Here is a 12,582-nt window from a genome sequence, read left to right as displayed (position 1 = left end):
AGCTCTGCCATTCCCAGGGGGGTTGATTGACTATTTTTTCCCCCCCAGCCAGGTTCACTGCAGCCCTCTGGGGTCATTAGCACCGATTGAGCTCCCTGGCTCGGTGCGTGGTTTGGAGCTGCTGGGGAAGTGGCGGCAGCGGCAGGACCTCGGCACTGCCTTGATTCCCCACTCCCACCTCCCTCTTTCCCAGCTAATCACACTGCTGGGCTCCGGCACGGCGATGCCAGCCATCCACCAGCTCTGCTCCTGCCTGATTGCCACCTCCCACAGGGCAGCCTCTCTTTAAAAGCCTGGGAAAGAGCACGGCCAGGGCAGGCAACACTGACAAAAGAGCTGTTTTCCGACTAAAGTCACTCCATAATAACTCTAAGTAGGTTTTCCTTTGGTTTCCTGTCCCAGTTTTGCAGCCCAGCGATTGCATCTCACAGAGGGTCTTGGCCCTTTGCATTTCTCTCCCTCAGATCACAAATCGAATTCCAGTCCTAGTGGATACCAGCAATTAACTGTTATTCCCCTGGGACCCGAAGGTTGCATTTGGGAAGAGATGTTTGGATGATCGCCTGGTTAGCACACACAGGTTTTGGTGCCTCCAAAAACCAGTACGATTCCAGGCTATGGCTCCGCACCCTGGGATTCTGGTACTGCCCTCTGAGGGAGCACATGGCTGCCCAGTTAGCCCCAAGAAGCCCCTAAAAAACCAACAAAAAGTAGGAAGCAGGTGGGAATCCTCTTTCTATTTGCTTTCCTAAGCCCCAGGCATTTTGCTGGAGCAGCGGTGCCTTGGTCTCAAAGCCAGGGGAGCAGGCAGGGACCAGCCTCACACCCGGTCACTCTGGTACCCTGACAGCTTTTTGACGTCCTGTAATTGCTTTCCTGCGACGACTCTTTTAAGCAGAGAGCTCCTGGCCAAAGCAATTTGCTCCCCATCAATTTTTATTTCCTGCTTTGTGCATGTGAGGGAGGGGAGGGAAAACAAAGAGAGCGAAGAAGAACAAACAGAGCTGGGACCTGCTCTGGCAGATCCGCACCGAGGGAAAGGTGGGGAAGGGTTTGGCTTCTTTGGTGCCAGCAGAGCCGTCTTCAGCCAGGCAGGACATCATCATTCCAATTGCTCACCCCTGCAACCAACTTCCAGCTGCTCATCCCTGTCTGACAGTTTTGGGGGGAGGCCTGCCATCCCAGGGGCTCCGTGGGGGATCTGAGCCACCTTGAAAGGCTCTTCTTGATTCTTTAAGCCCTTCCCCACTCCTCCTGCCGTGCTCCCTGAAGCTGCTGTGAGTAGAGTTAATCTCCAGCAGTTTAAGGAGTCGTTGAGTGGGGCTGGCGGATGATGAATGTCGAAACCATTACCGGGCGAAGCTCCGTGGAGCTGTTTAAAACTGAATTCTCCCATGTAAATTTCTGCTCCATCAATCCTGATGACATGTCAAACATTGCTATTGTTTCCCGAACAAATTGGACGACATGCCCTTTCCTGCAGATTTGCCCACGAGAGCAGAACCGCTCGCCAGCTCCTCGCTTTTGTCTCCGGCTCTGCCGGCCCTCGAGCCGGAGGGGAAGGGTGGATGTGATGGCCCGTGGTGGGATAAAAGGGAGACATCCAAAATATTTGAGCTTGAGGGATGGAGATGGACAGAGGACTGGGCTGTGGATATTTTTGTGTGATTCATGTGCCGAGTGCCCACACTGCAGCTCAGTAAATTAATCCTTTGGGTTATCCAGGCTTCCTCTTCTTGCCGCTCTCCCAGAGTTTAGCTGCACAAATGTGGGATTTTTTAGAAATGGTCTGCGCCGATGACAGCTCATAAAAGTAGAGATGTGGACCTGCGTTTTCATCCTGCCCTTTTGCAGGCTCCAGTGGGCAAATCCTGCTTTAATATTCCGGGCAGAAGAGGAGCAGCGGTAAAAGCCATTTGATTGCCTCTCCAGGTGGAACCCCGGGAAACTTCCAGCCAGATGCCTTTCCTCCCCCAGCTGTGGGGATAGATGTGTGCATGCTGGGGGGGAAAACCAGTCAGTGATGGGGAAAAGCCACGGGAAAACAGCTGGTACCCAGGGACTGCCATCAGCTCGGTGGGATTTGGGGTGTTCTGCAGGCGTGTGCTCCCTTGGAGCCCTTGTCATCACTTTGCAAAGGGAGTGCGTGTCGCCTCCCCAGGGTTTCGAGCATCTGAGCATCTCTTTTTACCCTCAGAGGGAAAAAAGCCTGGTTATGCAGAAACAAGCATAGATCCCGAATTAAATATGCTGAGCGTGCATCGTTTGGCTTTTTGCATGTTCCCTGTCACGCTCAACTAACCTGCTCCGCTGCCCAGCATTATCTCCTTGATGTTCAGCTGCCAGGAAAGCCATCCAGCCAGCAGCACCTTCCACCTCCCTCGGTGTAAATCAGGGTCATTAATTAGCCCAGCTGGTGAGGTGGAGGGTGAGGCAGGGTCATGCTGCCCACCCTCCTGGCTCCTTGGGAGAAGGTTGCTTTTCCTCGCTGGCACCTTTGGCATCACCACAGCTTGTGGTCCAGCCACCTCCTGGCTTCCCCCCCCCCAGGGCTCTCATTCGGAGCGCCTCCATGCTAACCTTCTTTTAACCTTCCTCCTTCCCTATCTTTTTTTTTTTTTTCCCCATCAGAAAGAAAATTACACTTTCCCAGTGTTGTCTGTCACTGCAATAAGCACTTACAAGTGCAATTGTAGGGGGCCAAATGAAGGGAATTTGTTTTGCCTGTGCTTTGTGGTACTGTCAGGCCCCCTGTAAATCATTATCTCATCAACAGCCCATCCAGGTGCATGGAAAATGCTTTTCTGGGCTTCGCTCTCGCATCAGCCACTTAGGAATTAATGGGACTGAGGGATGCACAGAGGTTGTGGGCATGGAAGTAATGGATAGGAAAAATCTTGGCTGAGAGGTTGAGGGCTGGCTCATACCAGGCAATGCTGAGGGTGCTCAAGGCACTCAAGGATTCTGGGGAAAGAGGACCCAAAAAAGGGGCTGGTGGCAGATGTTAGGATGGGGGATTAACACCAGTACGAGTTGGCTGAGGGATGCTAGGGCGGGTAGATGGTGGGTTGACCCCTCTTCTCTCCAGGTGTTTCCATATGGAAATGTTGCCCAGGTCTGCCTGAGTTGGAGCACCTTCATATGTGTCTTGTGAGGGGGGAGATGCACCCCAGAGGGACTCGTCCTCCAGGAGAGGGTGCTGCTGACTCTCTGGGCATCTCTCCAGGCAGATTTGGGCAGGCTTTTCCCATTTTACTGAACACAATTCAATGCACATGGAAAAGAAATCACATCTTGGCAGTGGAGAGGAAAATCAGCGAAATCAGTAGGCCTGGAAGGCTGGATCTGCCAGCGCACCCTTCAGCTGGTGTAAAGCAACAAGATTTCACTGCTCGGGCTGGGAAGACCTTTGAGGAGAAAAACTTAAATAATCCTGTCTGGTTTTCATGCCTTTTTCTTCTCTGTCATCCCGTGGTGTGGCAGGTAAGCAGCACATGGGGGTAAAGCCGTGCTCAAGCTCCTACTCTGCTGTCAAGGGTAATCAAGGCCATCGATAAATCAGGAAGGTTTCAGGAACAGGCTGTGTTCCATGCCACTCCTAAAATACAGCCTTTTGCTGGTATCTGGACATAAAATGTGTCTTTGACCCTGCTTTTTCACAGACCTGTTGGTCTCTGAGTAATCCAGACAGGACTCAATTTAGAAAATATACTGGGGTAGAAAAAGGATATTTTGGGGCTTGCATTCCACTTCTCTCACCTAAAAATAAAATTTTCTGCTCCATTTTCCTGCTGCCGCTCATGCATATTTTATACATTCATTAGAGCAAAGACTTTAAAACACACATAAATCTTGCCTTGCTCATCCAGAGCTGACACAGGGAGTTGTGCACACCTTCCCCACGAGGAGTTGGTCTCTTAGCTGTGACCAGCCTGCTCCTGCTCCGGCAGCTGCCGGGGAAGTACGCGCATCCTGCAACATCCCAAGCCATCCTGAGCCATCCGCGGGGATGCAGCAGATTACACCCCCGAAAGGGTTATCCTCATGGAAATCAAGGTTGAAATCCCTTTCCTTGCCTTTCCAGGTCTGTATTTTAGCCTGAGGGGGGAGGAATTTTGAAGCGGAATGGGTGTTTATTCCTCTCCCTGCAGCCTCAGGCATGCTGCCAGCCCGGAATGCACAAGATGCAGGATCCCAGCTCTTTGCCTTCACAGGGACAGGATGGGTGGCCCTCAGGAGTTACCCATGGAAACCTATATTTCATGTGTGCTTTCCAGCTTAGCTTAGTGTGTAAGTAAGTGTAACATTTCCCACTGCCAAAGGTTTTTGGACCAATACTGAGAGATGCGGATGGAGGGCTGTTAGCCTGGAGCAGGCTGGGAGTCAGGGATGAGCAGGATAACCCAGGGGAGTGCAAGCAGCTCCAGTCCTGCAGCTTTTGGGAAATAAATGGCAGCACACAAGGTCTGCACTGGTGTGTGTAATGCAACATTTCCATGAATACCTTCATTTATTACTTAACTTTTATCTTTTCCAGGCAACTGACAATGACGTGGGCACGTATGGGAAAGTCAGTTATTTTTTCAGCGATGACCCTGACCGGTAAGTGTGACTGACTGGCATGACTTGGATCCTCCCACATCCTCTTCTAACCTCACTAGGAAGTCACAGGGCAATTAAGGGCCTTGGTTATGTCCTACCTGCAAGATGCCCTATGAAACCCTCTCTTTGCTGTCTCCCAGAGGGGTGAGTTAACTTCAGCACATACCTTGTGCTCTGCATATTTTGCTAAATGGGGACCTACCAGCATCAACATTGCTTGAGACCAGTAAATAAGTTTGCAGTGAGTTTCTGACCCTGGGGCACCACTTGTGACCCATTTGTGGTGGGCAGTTGGGGGCAGCATGTGGGCTGCCCAGCAGAAAGGATTTGGAGGCCTCTGCACCCCTCTACTCTGCCTGTAGAGCAGCACTGAGGGTTTTACCCCCACCAGCTGCACTGAGCTCCTGAAGATGCCCTGGGACCTCATAGCCCTTGGAAGAAAGTCATGAACTTCACCCATTGCCATGCAAGCTGTCAGGCTGCTGCCACCCCACCTCTCCATCTCCAGCGTGTGGTCACCAGGGCTTTTCACCCCTCCTCTCCTGTCCCCTCAGTTTCTCCCTGGACAAGGACACGGGTGTAATCCTGCTGACGGCTCGGCTGGACTTTGAGACCACGCAGCGCTACACCCTGACCGTCATCGCGCGGGACGGCGGCGGGGAGGAGACGACGGGACGCGTCAGGATCAATGTCCTCGACGTCAACGACAACATCCCCACCTTCCAGAAGGAGGCATATCTGGGGGCCCTGCGGGAGAACGAGCCCTCCGTCGCCCAGGTGGTCCGGCTCCGGGTGAGGGACTCGAGTGGCTCCTCCGCTTGGGATGTGCAGTGGGGAGACAGGAGCGGGTTAGAGTCATAGAATGGTTTGGGTTGGAAGGGACCTTAAAGCTCATATCGTTCCACCCCCTGCCATGGGCAGGGACACCTCCCACTGTTCCAGGTTTCTCAAAACCCCGTCTAACCTGGCCTTGAACACTTCCAGGGATGGGGCAGCCACAGCTTCTCTGGGCAACCTGTGCCAGGGCCTCACCACCCTCACAGGGAAAAATTTCTGCCAATATCTAATCTAAATCTCCCTCTGTCAGTTTAATATGATCAGTGCCTGTGACGGGCTTAACAAACATTTTCCAAAGCAAGTCCCAACAACTGGTTTCTCTCTGGGGTGAGAGAAGCAGGAGAGAGGAGGCTGGTTTACAGACCCCCTTGGGGCCCCTGATGAGCACATCTTCCTCCATCACTTCCACTCTCCTTGGGCCCGGCCTGCACCTCCCATCCCCTAGACTCTCTCCTGTCACATGTCCCTGGCACAGCTTCCATGCTCATGTCCTCCCTCTGCTCACGCCCCAGGCATCTGACGAGGACTCCCCTCCCAACAACCAGATCACGTACAGCATCGTGCAGGCATCTGCCTTCCGCGACTACTTTGACATCACGGTGTCAGAAGGGTACGGAGGTAAGCACTGGTCTGGCACCACAGTGCCACTGACGAACAGCAGCACCTCGGGCTCACAGCCCCACAAGCTGTCATGCCAGAAACCTTTAGGAAGCTGCTCCAGCAGTTCCTCTGCTTGTCCTGACCTCACCTGCAGCGCAGTCTTTTGGAGCAGGACTTGAGATGAGCCACTGTGGAGCCATGTTCCCATGGGTGCACAGCTCGCTCCAGGTCATGCCAGTCCAAGGAACTCAGTGATGCCCAGTGCTCGTGATCTTGGGGCATTGCCCCCTCAAACAGCCACTGCTGGCCCTGGGGAGGTGATGTCAATGGGCCACCCCCTGAGCGAGCCCGCCGTCCTGCTCAGTGCACGAAGACCCTCCTGACTGCCCCACTTTGCATCCTTCCAGTGATCAGCGTGAACCACCCCCTCGACTATGAGCAGGTGGCCAATGGGGTCATCTACCTGACTGTGATGGCCAAGGATGCTGGAAAACCACCCCTCAACAGCACCGTCCCCGTCACCATCGAGGTGTTTGTAAGTACAGCACCTGACATTCCTCTCATGGTTTCCCTGCAATTGCTCCATAGCAGTGCTGTTAATTCATCAATAACCCAACAAGACTATCCCCCCCCATGGATATGTGTGCGTGGATTGTGGTTACATGTGTCTCATATATATGCCATATACATTTCATGTGTTGTATGTATCGGTTAAAGAAGTGCTGTCCCTGACATCTGGGAAGGTCTGAGGGACAAAGGCTGACTGAGAGTGCCTCCGAGGGGTGTCACCATGAACAAGTGCAGATGGGCTGTCCTGATCTCATGCACCTCCTCCCTCTCCTTGGCTGTGCACGGTGCACTGGGAAGCCAATGTGGGAGACACAAGGTGAGGGGCAGAGCTGAGAACAGGGTGGAAATCCACCCTCTGGAGGAGGGGTTGCTGCTGGGAGAGGCGAAGCATCACAGCGTTCCTCAGGAAGATTAGATCGGAGTGTCACTTTGAGGCATGTTGTGGTTTGAGGATGTGTGGAGGGAGGTATCGGTGATGGAGACAGTTTGGTTGATAACCCGTCACTCTCGCAGTGATGGGATCTGTGCTGGGCTGGCGGCACCGTCAGCCTGGGAAGGTGAAGGAGATAAAAGCCCACGGTGCCGTAAGATGGGAGTGAAGTCCCATGAACACGTCTTTCCTCCGGCTTCCTCACTGCGCTCCAGAGAGGGGGAACAAGGCAGTGCCGGGGGAGTTAGTGGTGGTTAAATACATCCTTCTTCCCACATTGTGCTTTAGACAGCATAAACACTTCTTTTAAGAGACCGCACTTCAGTGGGTCATCTCCCTGGGTTGAGTCTGTATGCTGGCGGGGTTTAAATAGCTGTCACTTTTCCCATTCTCAACCAAAGGGAATTTCTCTCAACTAGAAAAAGAAAAGGGAAAAAAAAAAGTCAAAAAATAGGAAGAAAATGAGGGGGAAGCATTTCCTGACGGCACTTGAGGAACAAGAGCCGTGAAAAGGCAGAGCGAGAGCGAGTGTGGAGGGAGGTAATTTTTTTTCATCCTTTGGTTGTTGGTTTTTAATAAAGAAGTCAAACTCGCCTTGTAGATTTCCCATTAGGGGACAATACGCTTTTGTAGAGGGAGTCGCCGAGTCAGAACTAATAGTGCGCGCCGCGCCAGGATCCCGGGAAATATCACTGCTAATAAGGTTCTGCCTCGCTCCCTGCCGCTGCCGCCCCGCTCGGAGCGATGAGCCGGTGACTTACAGCCTGCCTGTGTCTGGAGGAAAGGGTTGTGTGCGTAGTGTGAGCATCCATGATCCTCAGCATCCTTGGAGACAGCATGGAGGGATAGGATGAGGGGGATCTGCTTCAACCTGGAAGAGAAGACAGGTTTAGATTAGGTGTTAGGAAGAAATTCTCTGCTTTGAGGGTGCTGAGGCCGTTGCACGGGTTGCCCAGACAAACTGTGGCTGCCCCATCCCTGGAAGTGTTCAAGGCTGGCTTGGATGGGGCTTGGAGCAACCTGGGATAGTGGAAGGTGTCCCTGCCCACAGCAGGGGGGTTGGAATGAGATGAGCTTTAAGATCCCTTCCAACCCAATCCATTCTGTGATTCCACGATATGATGGCTGTCTGAGAGTGAGGGTGTAGGGAGGAAGGCTGGGGGTCAGGAGAACATGGGAAACTCATCTTAGCTGATTAGGTGGATGACCTCATCCATGGGAGCGGAAGAGTGCTGGGTTCTGTTTGGCATCACCTGGCATTGCCTGCGGGGAGCTTTGGAGTTCATATTGCTGAAGTGGGAAATGTCCTTCTCAAGTAGGAGGCAGGTGCACGCCAGCTCTGGCCAGATGGAGAGCCAGCCAGAAGCAAGCCCTACCTACTCAGGAGAACCCTTGCCAGGCTGTGGCACTGCTGAGCCTGGCCTGATGATCTCAGGAACATTAATGACACGACACGGCGTCTGCTCTGGCTTGTGTCCACCCAGCCTGGACCACGGCACAGCTCACCCAGGCCCAGCTGCAGGTGGCGTGTGGATGCACACTCAGCTTCTCCTTTTCCTTTGCCTTTAACCTGCCCAGACATCCCGGGTTTGCCCTGGATGCCCCCCACCCATCTCTGCCAGGAGGAGGAGGAGGGATGGTGAGGACAGCACCCGGGCAGCTGGCAATTTCCTCATTGCCCTCGGAGGAGGCGCGGTGAAAGCTGAGTGGCGCAAAGGCTGATTAAAGACCACCTGCCTCCAGGAACGAAAGCAGGGGATGGAAATTTATTTGCAGTACGATGGGCATCATCGGCATGTGAAATTGCTTCAAATATCAAGTTTGGTGGCAGCTGAGCCTGCAGGTCCATCAGTGGTGTCCAGGTAGAAAACATCTCCAGAGCAGCCCCAGGGAATTGGTGAGGTCCATAATGGTGTTTTAATATCCTGGCAGCTCTGTCCTTCCCTCCATGGGCGATTGGGTTTGGTTCATTTAAGACAGATTCTTAACAATGTTTAAACGGCATTTAAGACCCCCTGGGGGGAGCTTTAAACCAGTCCAAAATCTGTTTTGAGGGATGTTTCAAACAATTGCTCCTGCCTGGTTTCTCCAGGACATTTCTCCAGTGGTCAATGGCAGAGACAGGGTTGGAGGGAGCTGGTATGCAAACCAGCTTCCCCCCAAAAATACTGTGGCTGCCCTCTCTGCAAACACTCACAGCATTCCTCCTCTGAAAGAAAGGCAGCCAAAGCTCACCAGCTCACCTGGCCAGTCAAGTTTGCTTTGTGGCCAGGGTGACCTGGATTACTAGGGAGGAGCAGGTCCGTGCACGATGCTACCGTGCTTCCTCTGGTGCCTGAGCTTCCCAGGCCTTGTGGTGGAGACAGGAGCAGCTTGGAGAATGCTCATCTGCCAGTGGCAGTGGTTCCTGAGCCTGTGCCCAGGGTGCTGAGTGATAAGAGAGTCAGTATCATCCCCACTGTAGGACTCAGAAAAGTCACTGACCATCATCTTACCTCAGCCTCAGCTGCCTCTACAGTGAAACCACTGCTCAGACCCGCAGTGCCTCACCCCCAAGGCACCTTCCCCACACTGGCACTGTGAACTGGTCACACCTTGAGATGCAGTTGGCCAGTAGCATCCCCATACCAGACTTTTGCAGCTCTTGACTACTTTGCCATTTTCCCAACCAGCCTCTTGACCTTCTCTTTGCTTCAGGATGAAAATGACAACCCCCCCACGTTCAGCAAGCCCTCCTATGTGATAACCATCATGGAGGACATTATGGCAGGTACAGGTCACCCCCCTGCTCCTTCTCCAGGTTCCTAGCAGGGCACTGGGTGCCTTACAGCCAGAACAGGGTGGGTGATGCCTTTTTGGGGAGGTAAAGCCAGAGACCCGGTAAAGTTCCCTAGCTGTAGGGTTTTGGCCCCACTGTGCATGCAGGAGAGGGGACCCCTTGGCTGGGTGAACTGCAGGAGCAGTGTGGGGGATAAGGGCAGTTCTGACTCATCCCAGCCCTCATTTCTGCCTCCCCAAGGAGCCACAGTGCTGTTTCTTAATGCCACGGACATGGACCGGTCCAGGGAGTATGGACAGGAGTCAATCATCTACTCCCTGGAAGGCTCCTCGCATTTTCGGATCAATGCTCGCTCAGGTGAGACTCTGGACGCCCTCTCCCCCTTTTCCTTTCAGTTCTGTCTTTCACTCCTTCCCTTGCCCTGCCCTCCTCTCTTCCAATCAGCCTGCTTAGGAGACCCACAATTTAAGAGATTCACCAGATTTCAGACACCACCACTTGCCCAGTTGCCATGAGAGCTTCGGCAGAAGCATCCATGGAAACCCAGCCCCTGGTGGGATTGACACCTAAGGAAAGGCTTGGCTGTGAAGGCTTCTGTTAGCTAAGGAGCTGCCAGGGTCCATCTCTTTGCATCAGAAGAAAGGGTCCATTTGTGGAGTATCCTGGCCCTGGTTTTGAGTGTTTCTTTTTTTCCCCTGTCATCTCCTGTGGCTGCAGGAGAAATCACAACAACGTCTTTGCTGGACCGGGAGGCCAAATCCGAGTACATCCTCATCGTCCGGGCAGTGGATGGAGGTGTGGGCCACCATCAGAAGACAGGCATTGCTATGGTGAGTGTAGGAAGGAGTGATTCCCATCTCCTCTAGCCACTGGTTCCCCCCTGGGGCTGGGACAAGGGCGGCTGCGGTGTCTCATTTTAGCTGTGTGAATGGGTGAAGAGCACACAGCAATCCCTGCCCTCTGGACTGCCCCCACCACTGCTCACAAATTGACTCTCCAGACTGTGTAAACCTTGAAATCAACTCTCTTTTCTGGAAAACCACAGAGGAGCCACTTGATCTTCCAGAGCTTTACGTGTCCAGCTGTCCTTGTGGAGGTGGTAATGGGTACCTATTTCACCTGCAGCACGGCTCTCTTTGTTCATGCCTCTTGGGAAGAGGCTGAGTTGGAGAGCCTGTGGGCACACTCAGTTATTCCTGGTGACAGGAATAGCAGTCTATTCACATGCTGCCTGGGTCAAGGGTTTCCAGCCAGCCTGGAATGCCTGGGCTCCTCGTAAGGTGCTGGTGGAGCTACAGGCTGAAGCCTCCTTCTTTGCCTTGCCTTTCACAGGCATCAGGGAGCCCCATTGTTGGTAAAGCGTTAGTAAAACTCTTTGGAAATACCAGGAGGTCAAAAGCCAAGGATCCATCTCAATTGGACGTAATGATTTTAAACGTCTTTTCCAATTTTATGATTCTGTCTCTCAGTGCTCTTGGCACCATCTTTTTTGGGACATTTTCTTGGCACCATTGGGGTGCTCTTGCTCCCGGGATGTTCAGTTGGGTTGCAGCAGAGGTGTCCCACACAACACAGGACAAGGCGGAAAAAATTGTGGTTGTGTTGAGGAATATCCCTGGAATAATTGTCATTCCTGCCAAGGGCCTTCAGGAAGTCTGTGGTAGCAGACTAAAAGTTCCCTATGGAGCCTCCCAGAGGTAGGTGATGGCACCAGCATGGCCTGTGGTATGCTGAGTTCCCCCCCGGAGCTCTGGATGAGACTATGTTCTCCTAAATAGCTTTGCTGAAAGGCAAAACAAGGAGGGGGGAAAGCCTCCTGATTCCCAGAAAGTTGAAGAATATTAAAACTCGGTGAGATGAGGACAACTGAGTAAGTTTGTCTGCTGCCATTAGCACGTGGAGCTCAAAATAATCATTTTTGATCGGTAATAAGGGTCTTGGGTGATGGACAAGCATGTGGAGTGCTTGGGTGAGCCACCAACCTTCTCCAGGGGCCACCGTGTTGCCTTGGCTTGTCCCTGGAGATTGTGCTGTCCAGACTCACCTCTCCTACCACGGGGTGGCACCAGCAGCTCAGCCTGGTGTGACAGCTGACACGGGGACTTGGGAGCAGAGAAGACCCCTGGAGAAGCTCCACTGAGACCCCCTGCTTAGGACCCCACTCCCCTTGAGCTGCAGCTCTCCCCTCAGACACCTTCATAGCCTCACAGGCTGGATTGAAATGGGTGATCTGGGGAGGTGAAAGACTCGCAGGCAGTAGGATCCATCCCACAGACTGACTGCTGTCGCTTAGATGCCATTTCTCAGGCTGAAAACAAAGATAGGTAACACTTCAGAGCACCGTCCTTACCCATGCTCTCTTGTCTTCACATCTCCCACCCCTGTACCCTCTCCTGGTTTCTCATTTATTCTTTTTTTTCCTTCTTGCTTTTCACCAGTGACTCAGGTTTTTTCCTTCCTTTCCTGCCCCATTCCTGCTGCATCCTGTCCCCCACTGATTTCAATCCCCCTCCCAGTGAAATAGCTGTTTGAAAACACACCTTGTGCCCTGTGATTGGTTTTAACAAACACACGGGGGCCAAACCCACCTCAGATATGCCAAGGAGCCTTGGTTGTGAAGGTGCATGATGTGGGCTTTCCATGTTTTTTTTCCCTCCAGGGGGAGAACATAGACTCACAGAACCATCGAAGTATTTAGGTTGGAAAAGACCTCTCTAAGATGATCAAGCCCAACCATTTCCCCAGCACTGCCAAGCCCAACACT

At 52.8% G+C, this 12,582-nt stretch overlaps 1 protein-coding gene across 1 annotated transcript in view; it reads left to right on the top strand.

Annotated features, from left to right (window-relative positions):
• CDH23 (cadherin related 23) overlaps positions 1–12,582 on the top strand; it is a 195,356-nt gene that overhangs the window by 127,705 nt on the left and 55,069 nt on the right. The window contains exons 14-20 of the mRNA XM_027720948.2: positions 4,538–4,602; positions 5,157–5,394; positions 5,952–6,057; positions 6,447–6,574; positions 9,737–9,809; positions 10,059–10,175; positions 10,536–10,648. Of these exons, the coding sequence (XP_027576749.2) occupies positions 4,538–4,602; positions 5,157–5,394; positions 5,952–6,057; positions 6,447–6,574; positions 9,737–9,809; positions 10,059–10,175; positions 10,536–10,648 (840 nt within the window). The remainder of the gene's footprint in view (positions 1–4,537; positions 4,603–5,156; positions 5,395–5,951; positions 6,058–6,446; positions 6,575–9,736; positions 9,810–10,058; positions 10,176–10,535; positions 10,649–12,582) is intronic.

Source organism: Pipra filicauda, unplaced genomic scaffold (assembly GCF_003945595.2).
Source record: "Pipra filicauda isolate LSUMZ 115617 unplaced genomic scaffold, ASM394559v2 scaffold246_size1145428_pilon, whole genome shotgun sequence".
In the NCBI taxonomy this organism is placed as follows: domain Eukaryota; kingdom Metazoa; phylum Chordata; class Aves; order Passeriformes; family Pipridae; genus Pipra; species Pipra filicauda.
This window is presented reverse-complemented; position numbering and strand designations above follow the sequence as displayed.